The sequence below is a fragment of the Scomber scombrus genome, chromosome 8 (genome assembly GCF_963691925.1).
Source record: "Scomber scombrus chromosome 8, fScoSco1.1, whole genome shotgun sequence".
Taxonomy (NCBI): domain Eukaryota; kingdom Metazoa; phylum Chordata; class Actinopteri; order Scombriformes; family Scombridae; genus Scomber; species Scomber scombrus.
The window spans coordinates 7,519,735-7,536,902 of NC_084977.1; the positions used below are offsets into that span (position 1 = coordinate 7,519,735).

Sequence of the window (17,168 nt, forward strand, 5' to 3'; positions counted from 1 at the left end):
TTGAGGGTTTGAAGCCAAGCCTTTCACATTACATGTAGTCATCTGATCCATTGTTAATATAAACACATTGATTATTGCAGCTTTAAAGATGCAGTGTGTAGAATTTAGTGGCATTTAGCACAACTGACTTGTCAGAAATGGAATACAATATTCATAAGTAGTTAATAATTAGTGTATAGTCACCTGAAGATAAGAATCATTGTTTTTTTGTGACCTTAGAATGCGCCATTTATACTGTATCTATATAGAGAGTGGGTCCACAGAGCCTGCCATGTTGCACCACCCAACAAACACTCTAGAGAGGGTCTTTCACATTGATTCCACCTGAGTGGAGGGACCCTCTGTGTGGGTTTTAGCTAACTAGTATGTGAAACCATGAAGCTTATCAGGCATTTAGATGTATAATGAGGCTGGTAGGCCTGTCACGATCACTACTTTTGTTGGACGATATATTGTCTCAGAAATAATCGCGATAAACAATATTATTGTCATTTGATGATTATTTTATACCATTGATATAATGATAATATAATAGATAATAGCATAATAATGCAAGGGGGCAGGTGCCATTATGGGCCAGCCCAGGACAGAGTAATTTACCTTTAATTCTTCTGCAGTCTCCAGTCAGGATGTGCACAGTGAGGAATGGAGGACACTACTTACTTGGCCAATGTGACATGAATAGCCTCTTAGCTGCTAATGTGAAGTGTGGCAATACTGAGGTCAAAAAATGATCAGGGCCATGTCCATGTATCATATGAAAAGTGGAGACATGATGATGTTGATAATTACGTTATTGTATGATAAGTCGATAACGTAACTATTGTGATAGGTCTAGAGGCTGGTGTGTAAAGTGCATATACTGTAGTGTATAATGGGATGGTTCACACATTTTGTTGTCCTAAAACTATGAATACTGTATGCCAGTTCCAGGGTCACCTCAGCTTATTTAAGGCACTCATAACATTTCCTCACACAGCACACCCACAAATATAAGTGACTGCATACAACAAAAGTTCTTCAGGCACAATTAGCCTCACCTGGAATCAGGTGTATCAGCTCAATAAAAGCTCTTGACGCTCCATTTTTATTTTAAGCATCCTGTTAAAGTAGAATATATTTGTGCTGCACACAGAGGTTATATTACTGTAGGGTCACATCCCTCTATTGTATAACACTTCAGTGAGCGCAGTATTGTTCCAGCAAGATGTAGAACTCAGCATGTTGTATATAGAGGACGACACTAGTATATCTAGCTGAGTTTTCCTTGTAAGTAGCTGGAGCCTGAGGCTGTTTGGTGTGTTGGGTGTCTGACTTATCAACTAAAAGCCTTCAATATAAATCTGGGAGAACATCTGTAGTTTGAGTTTTTTTAAGGGTAACACTTCTTTCAGACAGAAGGTGGATAATGTTAAAGTGTCAAAAACGGTTGGGTGTTTTAGCACATGATGGATTCTTCCAGCTGACTCATGCCGTGGCGACTGAATAAATGTGTAACAACACCGCTGGGAGAATCTGCTTTACAGCTTAAGGTGCTTTATGTGCCCTGGACAGGTGCTGCTCTGCAACGTATAGCAACTCTAGTAGTTTTCACAACTGGGAGCGATTCATCATAGATAAACACATACTACATTTTACTCATAGAGTGACTGACTAGGATTATTAAAAATAACAACATAATGGAAAGGGACACTAAGCGATTCAAATTTGCAAGCTAAAAATAAAGGAGTGAGAGCAAGTAAAGTCAGAGATATATTAATAATCTCATCTCCTAGACAACAAGCTCTGCAGCTCGCCCACACAGGATATAACGGGCCAATACCTTGTGTGACTCTGGCGGTTTGAAAGCACGCCGCCAACACCTTTACGCTCTTTACTTCTCTGAGGGAGAGAGAGAGAGAGCAAGTTTTGCTTCGGCCTGTACGAGGACTATAACTGAGCAGTCATCACGGTCATGTAAATCCTGATTTATCGCTGAGGATTTATTATTAGTGCAAATAAATGTGGATGTGGAGGTCAAAACTGCTCTAAATCCTGCATTTTAGACTATAAAAATGAATGATAGGCAACTTTATGGTAAAACTTTGAGTACCAATCTCAGTGGCTGTCACATTACTTAAAAACAGTCTGTTAAAAGTCCATATTTTGTTTTTCAAGAATAGATCATTGAACTACTTTATGGCTCCTTCAGTTTCACACAAAGTCAAATTTAAACTCAAGACAAACTTTACCTCTAATGACATTTACACCTGTTTTTTTCCCTTAATCATTCTGAGGGGTCAAAGTTGAGATATGAGAGATTTTATTAAACATGTTTAACAGGCTGAAGCTCCTTTATGTGTGGTTCTAGAGGCTAAATAAAAGCTAAAACTACAGACTGGAAGGGTTTAGGGGGTCACTTGTTCCTTAAAAATGCCTCGAGTTTTGCTCTAAAACTACTTTCAGTAATGTCTAACAAATCCCAGTGGAGGGGTGGGGGGGAGACGACGTTAGCTAGGTAAAGGATAGTCCTGCTCTGTGTGAGATATGTGGAACAGAGCTGTGTATCACGTCGAAAAGCACGCAGCTATTTCTAAATGTCAGGCAGATGAACTTGATCTTGGGCCAAGTTTCCTGCTTTGTGCCCCTCTTCTCGCCACTTCACAAACTGCACTGCAGCACAGACCACCATTGCAGGTCTTACTCCTTGAACTTCATTTGTCATGGTCTGAGCCAGCGCCACAGATCACACACACACACACACACACCAAAGAAACATCGGTAACTTTGAAAGACAAATTTTGCTGCCATTTCCACTTTTTCCACCTCTTCCATGAGAAATCACTGTTAAAATAAGTTTTACTGACACACTAACCAGTTAAAGTCAAGGATAGTCACATTTAGAAATAACATAGGGTTCAGTGTAATAATGGCTATTACGCAAGAAACACTGATCGCCGCTCAATAGTCACAGCGTGGTGTGAAAAGTGCGATTAGACTCCAGATAATTCAGAGAGACGGGAAGACAGAAAGTCTTCCTTGTTGAAGCACATGAAAAGAGACAGACCTGCACTGCATTGCAGATCTAATCTGTCTGTCCAGCTCCTTATTCTCTTACAGCACCAGTCTACACTGAGCACCAACAACAGACAGTGATTTACTAAATGTGCTCTCTGATCCTGTTAACAGATTAAAAAGTTACCCCTAATAACACACTCACACACGCAATCATGCATGTACGCACTAAAACAAATATTTAAAAGCAACCAATCAGCACTTGACATATCATTTAATTTAGTTTAACTTTAAGTTTATTTTTGCTCAGAACAGATGTATCTTCAGTCAAGCTGTGTAATAGATGAGTGACAGTTCTCATCTTCAATCAGACATCAATATGAGCCGTTCCTGTGATCTGACTGGACACCGGACACGCCGCTAACCAGGCTGTCATTCAGGTTTTTAAACTGGAAAGACATAACTGTTCTGGAAATGTTTGATTTCCACCAACCATTGAATAAATCAGAGGGAGAAAAATATGACTAGCAGTGGAGGAATCCTGCTTTGTTTTCTAACATGTAATGTGAATGGAACATTTTGCTTAAATGGTTCACAAGGGTTTTGAGTCATCTCAACGCTGCTCATATACTGGTTATAGATTTATCTTCGGGGCTCAACTGATTCCCACTAGATGTGTGTGGAAACTGAGTCTGCGAGCTAAAGTCTGGCTTTATGAGGCTTCACTTTATAACCTAAGTTTATTAAACTGTTATGAGAACAACTCAAAGGGCATTAGAAACATAGTTTTTAGTGGAATTATTTGGGGACATGACAAAAAAAAAAGGCAATAACTGAAACCTCATAAAGACACACAGGAGGCTGAGAAGTACTGTTTAAAAAGTGTAATAAAGAGGAAAAGCCACCGTTATTGTCACTGAAGCTTCTACAGGTACAGTAAATCAGAGGAAATTAGGTCATCATCTCCAGAAATTCAAACCAATGGAAGGCTCTAATCATGAGTAGGTATCTGCTTGAGGTGAATAATAGTCTCACAAATGTCACTGTAAAGGAGTCTACCACTATAAGACAGAGATTTTTAATTAAGTCCTGCTCATCTTTTCTAACCAAACCTAATTTTCATTACTTCAAAGTCATTGGTAATTTGTAAAAGAGGATAATAAACAAAATTCCAGTGCTTATCAATGCAAATTCTTTTGTACACTCCATTAACCCTCATAATCTCTCATTAGCAGCAAATATGGATGTACTGTTGCACTTTTTTCTTTTGATGAATAATCAGGACTATTTGAAAATGAATATTGTACACAGTTGTGCTCAAGTTTTATGATAGATTATATACATGTTGGACAAAATTCATAATGTACAACAAGAAGCAAGTAACCAACTAGAGTCATTAACCTTTCTGACATTTTAGAAAGGTCCAGAAACCAGAGTCAACACCTAGAACAGACACTGTACTCAAGCACCATAACCATCATAGGCTACTATTTAGTGAACTATTAACAGCCTATTTCCTAATTTAGAAGAATGGAAAACAACAAAAAATGACATGCAAATGCTGTTTGACTTGCCATAACAATATACAAGGAGGAGTTATGTTGATCTGTGATCATTTGCTTATGTTAATTGACAGATTAGTTTGTGTGCAAGCGTCACTTAAACAGTGGGCAGCAGTCAGCTTCCAGCTTCACAGCAGCTGACCGACTGTAAATCTGAATCAAACACTTGCCTGGCAGGTTGTAAATTTACTTCAGCACTTCAGCAGTCTGCACACATATAATCAATATATGGAAATTGTAGTGATTTTAGTGTATCTTCCCAAAAATAACATACCTGTATAGAGCTGTATATTGTGCAAAATGCAAAGAGTTGAGATAACTGTGAGGCATTGCAAATGTTTTACAATACAATATAATATGTATAGATCAGGGGCGTCAAACATGCGGCCCGCGGGCCAGAACCGGCCCGCCGAGGGGTGCAATCCGGACCACTTTCCTTCCTGTGTTCTTTTCCTTCCTTCTATCTGTCCTTCCTACCTTCCTTCTTTCTTTTCTTCGTTTGTTCATTCCTTTCTTCTTTCTGTCCTTCCTTCCATCTGTCCTTCCTACCTTCCTTTTTCCCTTTCTTCGTTCGTTCCTTCCTTTCTTCCTTCCATCTGTCCTTCCTCCCTTCCTTCCTTCCTTCCTTCCTTCCTTCCTTCCTTCCTTCCTTCCTTCCTTCCTTCCTTCCTTCCTACGTTTCTTCCATCTGTCCTTCCTTCTTTCCTTCTCTCTGTCCTTCCTACATTTCTTCCTTCCTTCCTTTTGTCTGTCTTTCCTTCCTTCCCTCCATCTTTTTAATGATCCGGCCCACATGAGATCAAATTGGTCTGTATGTGGCCCTTGAATGAAAATGAGTTTGACACCCCTGGTATAGATGATTCTATAATCCCACAGTGGGAGGATTCCCCTTGAGATGATCTACTGACCAAAATGTGAGGAAAAATTACAAATGTCGAAGCCTTGAAGTTTTGACAGAACAGGGATGAACAAAACAAGGTTTTTTTAGGACCACAGATCCATTCCCAAAGCTCTGAATAAAAGTGATGTTGCTCCAGTGCTGATGTGAGGTAACTTTGCTTCCTGAGTCACAGCAGAGTCCACAATGCTCAAGCAGCCTGACCAGTGATCGCTGTTTGATTTTGTGTGAATAATATTTAGTCTATTTCTTCACGTCATGGATATATTCGGATATCTGGAAAAACGGACTCTCTGTGTAATGCCTAATGAACAGGATGTGATCAACTCCTGATCGTTTGTATTGCAAGCTAATTAATTTTTAACACATGCTCTGGTGCCACTTTGAGTGTTTCCTTCCTAGATGTGTCCAAAGTCCTGTAGCCTGAGAGGGAGATGTGTTTCCTCTGTCCCGTCTGCATGCCCGAGCCATTGAAACATTTAGTCCGATACGATCACCACTGAGGAGGCCAAATGCTTTCACTCTCAAGTTAAAAGCAGGTGTGGTCGCTAATATGAAAATTACATTTGGCCCATTAAGTGCTGAAACGTAGTTAACTGAATATAGATTTCCAAAGCTAACGAGAAAATACTGTGTGCATTTCTATTTTTATTCAAAGTCGAAAGCTTACAGTTAAATAGTCTGAGTTGAGGAGTCAAATTTTTAACTTATACCCACAATAACTTGTTTTTACTGTATTAAGTAGGGACATCATTCATGGTTAGTATTGGAAAAATGAAGACAATTATTATATTTCTACTCATCAAAGTACACTATGGTTTCACACAAATAACTGGTACTAACAGTAAAATTAGCATGACCTATATTCTCTTAATACAACCACGTTATTTAACATGACAAACGATGGCTACCTTAACCATTTCACTCATTTACAAAACATGAATCTCAACCGTCATTAGAAGCTAGTGGGTGGTTTCTCTGTGGGTCCCACTGAGCCCACACTCTGCTGCTGAGTGGAGATGCATTAAAATGCACCACGGGTACATTTCATCACACATACTTGTCAGGACAGCATGTCAGAGGCTATTTCCACTTGGTAGCATGAGATCAGGCATCAAGCTCTGTCAGCATTTCAGACCAATGATAGATGGCATACAGGCATTAAACTGTAGAGCCCATGGTGTGCCCACTACAACACACACACACACACACACCCACACACACACACACACACACACACACACACACACACACACACACACACACACACACACACACACACACACACACACACACACACACACACACACACACACACACACACACAAGCTGGTGATCTAGCTTGTTTTTTCATGTTTTGAAAGGAGAAGGCTTGGTAGCAGGACTTACTGACCTTATCTTCTAACAGGACTATTAGGGCATCACTGCTAGAGTCACACAGCCAGTGAACCAGGATGTAAAACCATACAACTAACCATAATCTGATACAGCAGATGACCAAGCCACTCTATACAATACAGGAGAGCCGCTATAAACTGTTTTTGTCTGCATGATCTATGCACGATATATATAATATATAATTTACTTTGGTTACCTTTTTCTAATATGTTATCCTAAAGGCTTAAATGCTTATAAGTAGTAATTAGTGGCTTTTTTATTGGTTAATACATAATTTACTATATCTTAATATTTATAAGCCATTAACAAGAGCAGTTTTGGGTTGCTAGGTTCTGAAAATTGATTTTCGACTGGTGTTCACCTCTTTCTAACAAGGCACAATGTTTAAAGGTTAAAAATTGCAACTATTGTTGTTTGTTAGTGGTTAATCAATAATGTACCTATGCTTTATAGATCAGTTATTAAAAATGAAGAACAACTTCAGGGTTGCCAAATTGGCTATAGCCCCAATGGACCCTCTGGCAAAACCTGGAGCGAAACTAATTTATAACAACTTATAAAGATTTACAGCTGCAGACTGGATGAATTACTGTAAATGACTTAGTGCCATAACTGCTGACATGATGCTTTTTATGAGAAAGTGAGAAACCCATAATTTATTAATGGCTTACAAGGATTTACAAAATACATTTTACCCAATGGACATCTGCAAAAGTGCGTTTTCAACACTGGAAAACCAAAGCTTAATCTTAATAATGACTTATATCTGATCAATAAAGCATTAATAAATGGTTAATTCATCATTAATAAAGCCATAGGTTACAACTTTTAACCTTTTATAAAGCATATTCTGATTAAACTTTTCATTAAATAGCCTAATTCGTGGTAAATAATGGTACAACAGTCCATAGAGGTTAACAAAACTGCAAATGACTCAAATAATAATTAAAGATTTGTTTACAACTCACCATGTTGACTTCTGACACCATATCTATACTTGCCACGTCTATACTCATGCCAACAGCAACCGGTGGACCTAAAAAAAATACACAAAACAGTTAAAAAGTGAAATATTCACCACACTACTTCAGTGTAATAAAACTATGGCGCAACACCGAATGAGAGAGCCAAGTCATCATACCTCCAAAGTCCGGACGTAGACGAATATCATATCCCTTCAACAGTTTATCCACAGTCTCTTTAACAAAAGACATGTTTCCCGGCTCGTTGACGCTGAAAGACAGAAGACAACAAGGAAGGTAACTCTTTCTGAACACCCACACCCAGACTTGTGTCCGGTTTAAATCCACCCCCACCACCACCATCACCACCATCACCACCACCACAGACTCTCACCTCTGGGCACAGCACATCACTGCCACGACCAGCGGCAATGATAAAAAGTCAACGAGCCCTGTTTTCTGGGGTCCCAACATCCCTTGTGTGCTGTCTGGGAGGATGGATGGAAGGATGGACGGATGGATGGGAGCTGTCCAGCGCTTAACTAATGACTAAGGAGAAGCCCCGGTGCTCACACACTCCCCGCCGAGCTTGGCTAAATCAGGTGAGACTTGTTCCACATTGTGCGTGCCTGTGGCGCAGCCTGCGTTATCATGCTTCATGGAGCAGAGACGCGCTCGCTTGCATGTCAGATTTGCTCATCGCTGCAGGAGGCTGCTCCGCATATCCGGATGGCAGGTTCAGGCTTTAGTGCTCAGACACTAACAAACATGTTGGTTACATGTCCGTTAAAGCACCAGTGGCCTCTACAGCGGTATAAATCCACAGGTTCGCCGTCCATGTGAATGTGCTGATAGGCTGCATCCTGTCGCCTGTACCGGGATCATAAAAACCCCTGACAGAGCCTGCTACCTCATAACTTTCAGTTTGGAGAATGAGTCTTCATGTCTGTGTGCTGGGATGTCTGCTGTGGTATGAACAAAGGAGCACGTACTACAGCCTGCATATACAAGCCTATTTAAGTGCTTGTGCTTAATTGAGTTTTAGCTGGACCAGTGCAATTATTTTGAGAGGCAGTGACGTGTAAAAGAGTGGGGGTGAGGGGGGGGGGGGGGGGGGGGGACCCCTTTTAGTAAGAGTCTACTCTATGTGTGTTTACAGGACACTGCTGTGTTCATTTTAGCTCTAATGTCACACAAGTAGAGGACTTAAGAGCCTCTCTGCTGGTCCCAAATGTGCTGTTACCCCCATGGTTAGCTACTCTGGCATGACAAAAAAAAAAAGTGGGACCCTTACTGAGTGTATCCCTTTTATCATCCTGTTCATATGCATGTTTCATGTTTGCCTCAAAGTCACAATTGAACAGCTTTTTCACTGTTACTCTAATGCTGCTTTCTTATCTTAGCAGAGTTATTGTAATGACCACTTCTGGACTTGTAAATGAAGTTCATGCCAGCATCCAAGTTGTAAATTGACTGAGTTGGAGTTGTTGTATTGTATCAGTCTGACTTCACATGATGTAAATAAATAATGCGGTAAGCCTACAGAAAAATACTGCTAACACCCAATTTTAAAAAGTGAGAGTATACCTTTCTGTCTGACTTAAGAAAATAACTCATTCAACTCAACTCTACTTAATTCAACTTGGGGCTGCTTGGTAGGATCAGTAATTCTGGTGACTAATATTATAAAGCTTTAGCTAGCATTGAGTAGATATTGCTTTTATAAGTGACATTATTGAGACAGATTGCAGACTTTATTATTTTTGTCTACGTGCTACTGTTACACCAAGTTTTAGAATTTACCTATATACTGTAACTGTCACTTGTGTCCTCAGCAGTAGCTATTCAGCCAGTTAGGTTCGCTTTAAACTCAGTTTCAGGGACTTGTTTTCTTTGGCATATGTCGGTCTGTCTTATACTTTCAGGTCTGAGAAACAGGACACCGATGGTAGATAGGAAACGGGGTGTTGGGGGATAACTTTGCTTATTTTAGAACTTTAGATTTAGCTTTTTGAGGGTATGAAAGCATCATTTAGGCCCACACAAATATCCCATTTAGACCCTCGAAATCTATTCTAGGACCTTGCCTGCAGAGGTGAGAAAGAGTCTTTGGATCTGGTGTGAGATACTGTTGTGTCACTCAGTTTAAGTTGCTCCTGTAATGATTTCATTAGAATGTTTTCTCTCTCTTTTTTTGTGTTTGCTTCAGTAATTGGCATTGAGGAAGAAGTTCAATATTACTGCAGGGAACGAGAGTGTGCCTGAACTGGACTCTTCCCAACACATTTCTCCTTCCATCTATTTACCATATCGACCCTGGTCTAGTGCTACATGTCAGAATTAATCCTCTTTCTGCTACTTTTTACATAATATTCCTCAAGAAAACAGCATTTAGGGAGTGATTCTTACCTTGTGTCGTAGATAGCGTACAGCTTTTTATTCCCATCAACAGCATTCCTGTAAACACAGAAAAAGAAGGAATTACTTTAAGTGTTAATACTTAAACATATCCCACTTCTTAAACTTGTCCCTGCTGGAGATTTATCTCTGAAGCCAGTTTTAATTTGCTGTGAGGAAGCAGAAGTGCAAGAGGGCTTTCACCCTGAGTCTAAATTTATAAAGGTGCTGCACTTTCATAAACAACTATGTTTTGAAATTTGAAAAGAAATCCTCCTTCATATCTGACTCAGCTGGAAGTGAGCTGACCCGAATCCTTTTGGAAATTGATGCAGAATGATGAAATATAGACTTGTATTAGTGCTGCTGGCAGGCTCGTGTGATATTGTCTCCTCCTGCAATCTGGACCATTAACCAAAAAATCAGGACTCTTTTTCAGGCTTGTGCCCCATTTAAGTCAGACCTACAATAGACTGCACTATTAACAATGAAGAAATGGATGAGGTTTATAGAAAGTAATTAGTTATAGAGCACCTAGCTGTCTCCTATGTACAGTCTGACATCCTTGCTTTACATTTTGGCAATCGTGCTATGATTTGCCATTTAAACACTGCTAAACTAATTATATCAGTGCATTACTCATACTTGCTTGACTACATTTTTCCCCATTAAACACTACAATGCCAAAAGTATACACCTAAATGTTACATACAAGCCCGACTCTTCTGGGATGGCTTTTCAGAACATTTTGGAACCTGGCTGCAGGGATTTGGGATCTTTAGGGTGTTGGATGGAATCCAAGTCAAAGCTCTGTGCAAGTTCACCCACACTAAACTGCAAAAAACAGTATGTTGGGCCTTATTTTGAAGGATATGATATTTTCCAATGCTATACTTTGTTGATTAAGAATTATTAAAAAGGTTATTAAAGAAGTTAATATTGTTGTGGTTGCATTTGTACAACACTTTATCCTCTCCTTCTTTTCCTTCTCTCTTTCTCCTCATCACCCCCCCTCCCTCCCTTCTCTGCTTCCCCATCTCAGTACAGCATCTCTCCTCCACTGGCCATATATCCTACCGCTTTACTGGCTTGCTCACACGGCTGCATTGTACTCTTTTTTTTCTCCCTCTCCAATTCGCACCAGAGTCTATTTGCATTGTAGCCACTCCGCCTTTTTGGATACAGTATTGGATTTTTTTTTTGTGTGTGCGTGGCTTGCTGTGTGCTTGCGGCTCCTCAGAGACCTAACTAAAGGATGGTCAGTCAGCAGAAGTGTTGGGAAGCCTTTCTTTTTTCGCTGCCAACCTTTTAATCGCTGTGGGGCGAAATAAACCTCGCTGACAGTGAAATTGCTCCTTATCTTTTTTTATATTATTCTCTCTTTCTCTCATCGCTCTCTCTCTTTCTCTCTTCCAATATGCAATCATTACGCTCGGACGGAGGTGACGTGCCTCAAAATTGATGCCAGATACCAAACAGTGCGATCTGCGTGTAAAGAGAGAGGATCTACGGAGCTGGGAGAAGTTTGACTGCGCATCGTCCTGTGTGGTAAGCTTTGGCAACTGCGGCTCAGCGACTGTGCAGCAGAGCGTTGTTACAGGCCAGCGTACAGTAGGAGATGTAGTGGGACGTGTGGGCATTGTAGGAGAGCAGGATACAATAGTGTGCTGCTGATGCTGATGCTGCTGCTGCTGCTGCTGCTGGACACCGGGACACTGCACACTTGTGATGAAAGGCGGAGGAAGAGAGGTATTCACACTTTCCCTTTGGGTTTGTGTAGGGATGCAAAGTGCAGGAACGAGTCGTGAATGAATGGGGTGGGTGGGTGGGAGGGGGTGGAGGTGGTGGTGGTGGTGGTGGGGGGGGGGGGGGGGGGGGGGCAGTGCAGGGTGCGTTCAGTCACAGCATCACTGAGGGGATTTACTGTGCGTGAAGAGTCCAGCTGCGGTGCAGACACGATTGCGGGATTACAGTTGTGCTTGTGGAGAACGGAGCAGCCAGATGTATAACACAGGTAGATGCATTTCACACGTTTAGATTGGGAGTGTGATGGGGGGGGGGGGGGGGGGGGGGGGGAAACACAGCTCAGTCTGTGTCCTGTCAGGAGTCATCAACTTACAGAGAGCCAACATTCATTAGTGAAACTGAAAGGAGCCTCTTGCTGGAGGGAGATGGGTGGGCTATAAAAGAGGGGGTCCAACAAAGAAAGGGACGCACTGTTTGCAAGTCTAAACAGAGAGGAGAACTTCACTGTTTTTCAGCCTTTTGTTGACTTATGTAGACATCTGGTAACATCTGCATGTTCTTCACATTTTGCACTGTGTTGTTTTACTGTGTTTTGAAAGGCAGATAAGAAGTAAACAGTATATGTAGTACACATGTGAGTACATGGAGATTGCTGCATTGGGCTTTGTTATACTGTCAGCACATGTGTGTGCATTGTGTGATGGTGAACATTTGTGCATCTGATAAAGATTTATTTACAGTCAAAAGCATGCAGTGATGGTCCAGTATGAGAAGCTGCTAATTAACGCCTGCAACTACAGCTGATTGCATTAGGTTCCATTGCTGTACTTTGATATGATGACAAATACAGTATGTGATTTACTATTAATGATTCAATTTCTACGATAGGAACTGCTCAGACAAAGGAGATAATTAACGCCTGCAACAAATCATCCCAAAATTAAATTAAATTTTAAATACTGCTTTAATTTCACATGTGAACAGCCAACAACTAAAAAAAACAAAGTAAAAAAATCAGTTAATGCAGTTTTCAAAGAGTGAGCATGTCTTGTTTCAGGAATGGGCGATGGAATGTGTTACAGCTTTGCAATGAGACGTCTGTGGGTTTGTGTCTTGCTTGTGAGCATCACCTGCCGTCTGAGGTAAGGAACTGACTCCTGTAACTGTGTCAGGACAACAGACTCACCACATACTACATAAATATACACTGCTTTATTTGCTTGAATGAACTTTTTTTGTGTGAATACAAGTCAGGTTATTTTGAGATTATTGCTCATTTATTTGTGCTTCTCTGTTTCACATTATTTGAAAACACTCTTTTTTTGATGCAGCCTCTCCCAGGATGTGACTGGAACTCCCAAAGAGGCAGAGTTAAATGACAATATTACCATATTCACACGCATTCTGGATGGACTGCTGGACGGTTATGACAACAGACTCCGCCCTGGACTGGGAGGTACGACCGTTGAATATATAAACTTCAACACTTCTGCCATTTTAGTAATTAATACAGTCACACATATGCTAGGTGAGAACAGATTATGGGTTTATAAAAATGTCCAGGTGTTCTTGTTTGGACTATATTTATAATATAGAAAACTCTGCTTTGGATACACTGTAGATAAAAAAGAGAAATGTGTTCAGCCTCTGTATCAATAGCTCAGCGTGAAAGATTACAGCCTCTCAGTCCACACTGAGAACAATGCTCTGCACTGCAACATCTGTCTCCCAGTCACTCCACACTGAGAGGATGTGTTTGTATTCATAACGCTTTCATCAAGTCAATGACTAAGAGAAATGATCAGCTGTTTAGACCTACTAAGTATGATTTAATGGTACTATGAATGCACGCTGAAGCGCGTAGTACGCTGGTGTGACCTTGAGGAAATCATTGTTTTTCTCATTGAACAGCAGCTCCATTGTTCTCAGTAGTTGCAAGGCCAAAGTGGATGAGAACTTTTCAGCCCTAATCATGAAGGAGAAATGAACCCCCGATGTAAAGATGCTGAATCTGGTCAATACGAAAAAGGAGAGACATTTTTTTTCTGCTGCTCAGCAATTCTAGTATTACAATACTTTTTATGAAACAATACAAGTTTAGAGCTTTGTGGATAAACATGATTAAATAATGTATCATGAACTTTATTTGTCCCTATTTAAAGTGTAGACTCTGCACCTTAAGGTCAGCATAGTAGTGTTCGTGCTACAGATGTTTGTCCTGCTGCAGATGTTTGTCCAGCAGGGCTCTGAGCTACTCTGATAGCTTTAGGGTGTCAAGGCTGTTGAGGACATGCTGCATGTGTCTGGAGTGTGCCTGTGAATGCAAAATACTTTTACAGTCATACCAGGAGTCATGCTAAATAGCTTCCAACATATGTCTAATTATAACATTAGGTTATAAATAGCTTAGCAGACTAGAGGCAGGAGTTTTATTTACCCTGTGTCTTTTAAAACCCATAAAAAGTTCCAGCACGTAGTCCGTGTTATTTAAAAAATCCTTTGTTATGGGGGTGAAGAGTATTTTCTTTTAAAGAAGACCCTCTATTATTTGTTAATGTACTTGAAACATCAGAAATACAATATCTTTTTTGATATCACCCCTAGGCGTGACCAAAGATAGAGTTTTTTAAGACTTTCTTCTCAGGAAAAACAGATTAATTGTTTCAGCAAGTGCCTCAAAACTGCATATATTTACAGTCAAGTGGCAAAGCCCTCTAGTGGCTGTAGTAATTATTACAGATTCAACAACATGTTTTGTCATTTATTTCAGAAGACTTTTCAAATCCTACACACAACGGCTTGAATTAAAAAGATATGTGTTGACACTGTGCACAAGTTTGATATGCCAGCTACTGCTTTACTTCAAGCCAAATGTTAAAAGTGACTGCTCATACCATAAATGTTTGACTAGAGGTGTTTGTTTGCTTTACATGTGGGATGTTTAATCTGTTCCTCTCAAACATACAGTGGTCTATACATCCAGCCTTCTTCTGTCATTTTTGTATCCATTTTTGTAAATCTGAGTCGGAAAGCAATCAGTGTATCAGTGATTGGAAACGGTTGTATCGGTTAGTACAGTCTAAGTGAGCACTTATTCTCTTTTTCGCATTGCTAAGTGGTAATTTGCTTTGTCCAGTTTCGTCTGTATGCTGTATAATATTTCATGAACATTTATATCAGTTGGAGTTTCAAAATCTGAGCCTAGAAGTTGCATTGCGGTGAATGTGACAGACTCCTGAGTGTCATTTCATTTCACAGGTTCTTAACTGATACAACTCTGCAGTACTTAGCTGATGTTACCTATTAGCAAGTGTTAATGTCTGTCCTCGCCTGTCAACCTACTGTAACAGCTTAAGGGAACACCAAGTTCAGGACAAACATATGTCTTAATCCACATTTAGTTTCTCTAATGTCACAGGAAGCATAAAACTTGAATCAGGCCTTCATACAGTATTTTGGAATAGACGTTGCTCTGAGTAATAACGCATGGACTAATCAACATAATAATGTATTGTAAAGGCTCACATTGTTCTATCTATTCTTACAGAAAAGGTGACCGAGATCAAAACTAACATCTTTGTCACAAGTTTTGGTCCAGTCTCTGACACTGAAATGGTAAGAACCCTTTTTTACATTCATTTATTTTTATAATTTAAACAAAACATCTGAAGTAATGCAATTTATTGATTAAAATCCAGCCTTAATGTGCTGTAAATTTTACAAAATCTGTATCAATAATTATATAAAAGTTCTAAAAATCATTGAAATATTCTTAACATATCAAAATCATTGTATAAGGACTCTTTTAACAACGGTACAGTTATGTTAAAAATGTGTATAATGATGTTCTAACTTAACTTAATGAATTGAAAACATATCGAAGAACCTTTTATACACAGCTCAAAATTACACCCACGTTCACTGCAGATCATCATACCATTATACACCATTAACAATAAAGATAATCGTCTCTGAAAATGACTCCACATCAGCAGCGTGTCACATGCTCATTTGTAACACACTGTGGATATACAGTATCGATTATACTCATTATGTGTTCAGATACTTCTCGTATCATTACCTTTTATTACATTATTCTCTATATATTTATGGGTCAATAAACAATGAACGTGTGCTGTGTTTACTGTGTTATTTGTCTCTATAGGAATACACTATCGATGTGTTCTTTCGTCAAAGCTGGAAAGATGAAAGACTTTGCTTTAAAGGCCCGATGGAGATGCTTCCCCTGAATAACCTTCTGGCCAGTAACATCTGGACTCCGGACACTTTCTTCCTCAACGGGAAGAAATCCATCGCTCATAATATGACTACACCTAACAAGCTGCTCCGGCTGAAAGACGATGGGACTCTTCTTTATACCATGAGGTAAACTCTCCTGAGGTTAACTGTTCAGTTCAGCTTTGGACCAGGATAAACATTTATGTTCCCATCAGTCGCACAACAAAAAAAGATGAATCATAAGAGCTGACTAGTGTGGTTTAGAACATGTTGTATAATCCAATTAGAGCTGGAAAGATGACTAAAGCGACCGTCAGCCTCTAATACTTCTTTAGTAATGGATTTTAAGACCCCTGCTGCACTAATACAGCCCACACACACACACAAACACACACACCCACACACACACATATACTGTATACTACATGTCTCAGTGGTGCATTGATGCGTCATCTAAACTCATGTTGTTCTCGCACTGTATACTCCAGGTCAGAGGATCTTGAAAGCATAATGTTTGCTTTGACCCAGCGCTCTGACACAGTGAATTGGGTGTTTTCAGAAAATGGAGGGTTTGTGTGTCTCACTCCTCCTCCCTCCTTCTCTTCCTCCTCCTCCTCACACTGTGAACCCCCACCATTAACCATGTCGACACATCACAGAAGCCTTTACTTTGGCAGAAAAACAGCATGACCTATTCTACTTATTACTGTTCCAGCACTCAGTCCCTGTCTCCATTCCACAAATTGTAGCCATGATTTGACTGATGGAATAATGTATAATTATATGAGTTGCTATGGACAAGTGTAAAGTACATCTTGGTTGCAGTTCTATTACAAAAAGGTCACTTAACAGTTGACAAGTGATTTATTTGTACTAATCTATTAGATATTAGTGTTTAGAATGACCTTTAAGTGCAATTTAGAGATTTAGAGATTTGTAATTCATTAGAGTCCACACTGTAGAAGGAGAAAT

At 39.9% G+C, this 17,168-nt stretch overlaps 1 protein-coding gene across 1 annotated transcript in view; it reads right to left on the minus strand.

Annotated features, from left to right (window-relative positions):
* gabrb3 (gamma-aminobutyric acid type A receptor subunit beta3) overlaps nt 1–17,168 on the minus strand; it is a 48,419-nt gene that overhangs the window by 17,640 nt on the left and 13,611 nt on the right. Inside the window, exons 2-4 of the mRNA XM_062424128.1 lie at nt 10,224–10,271; nt 7,994–8,085; nt 7,821–7,888 (exon numbers count right to left, since the gene is read on the minus strand). Coding sequence (XP_062280112.1) covers nt 7,821–7,888; nt 7,994–8,085; nt 10,224–10,271 — 208 coding nt within the window. The remainder of the gene's footprint in view (nt 1–7,820; nt 7,889–7,993; nt 8,086–10,223; nt 10,272–17,168) is intronic.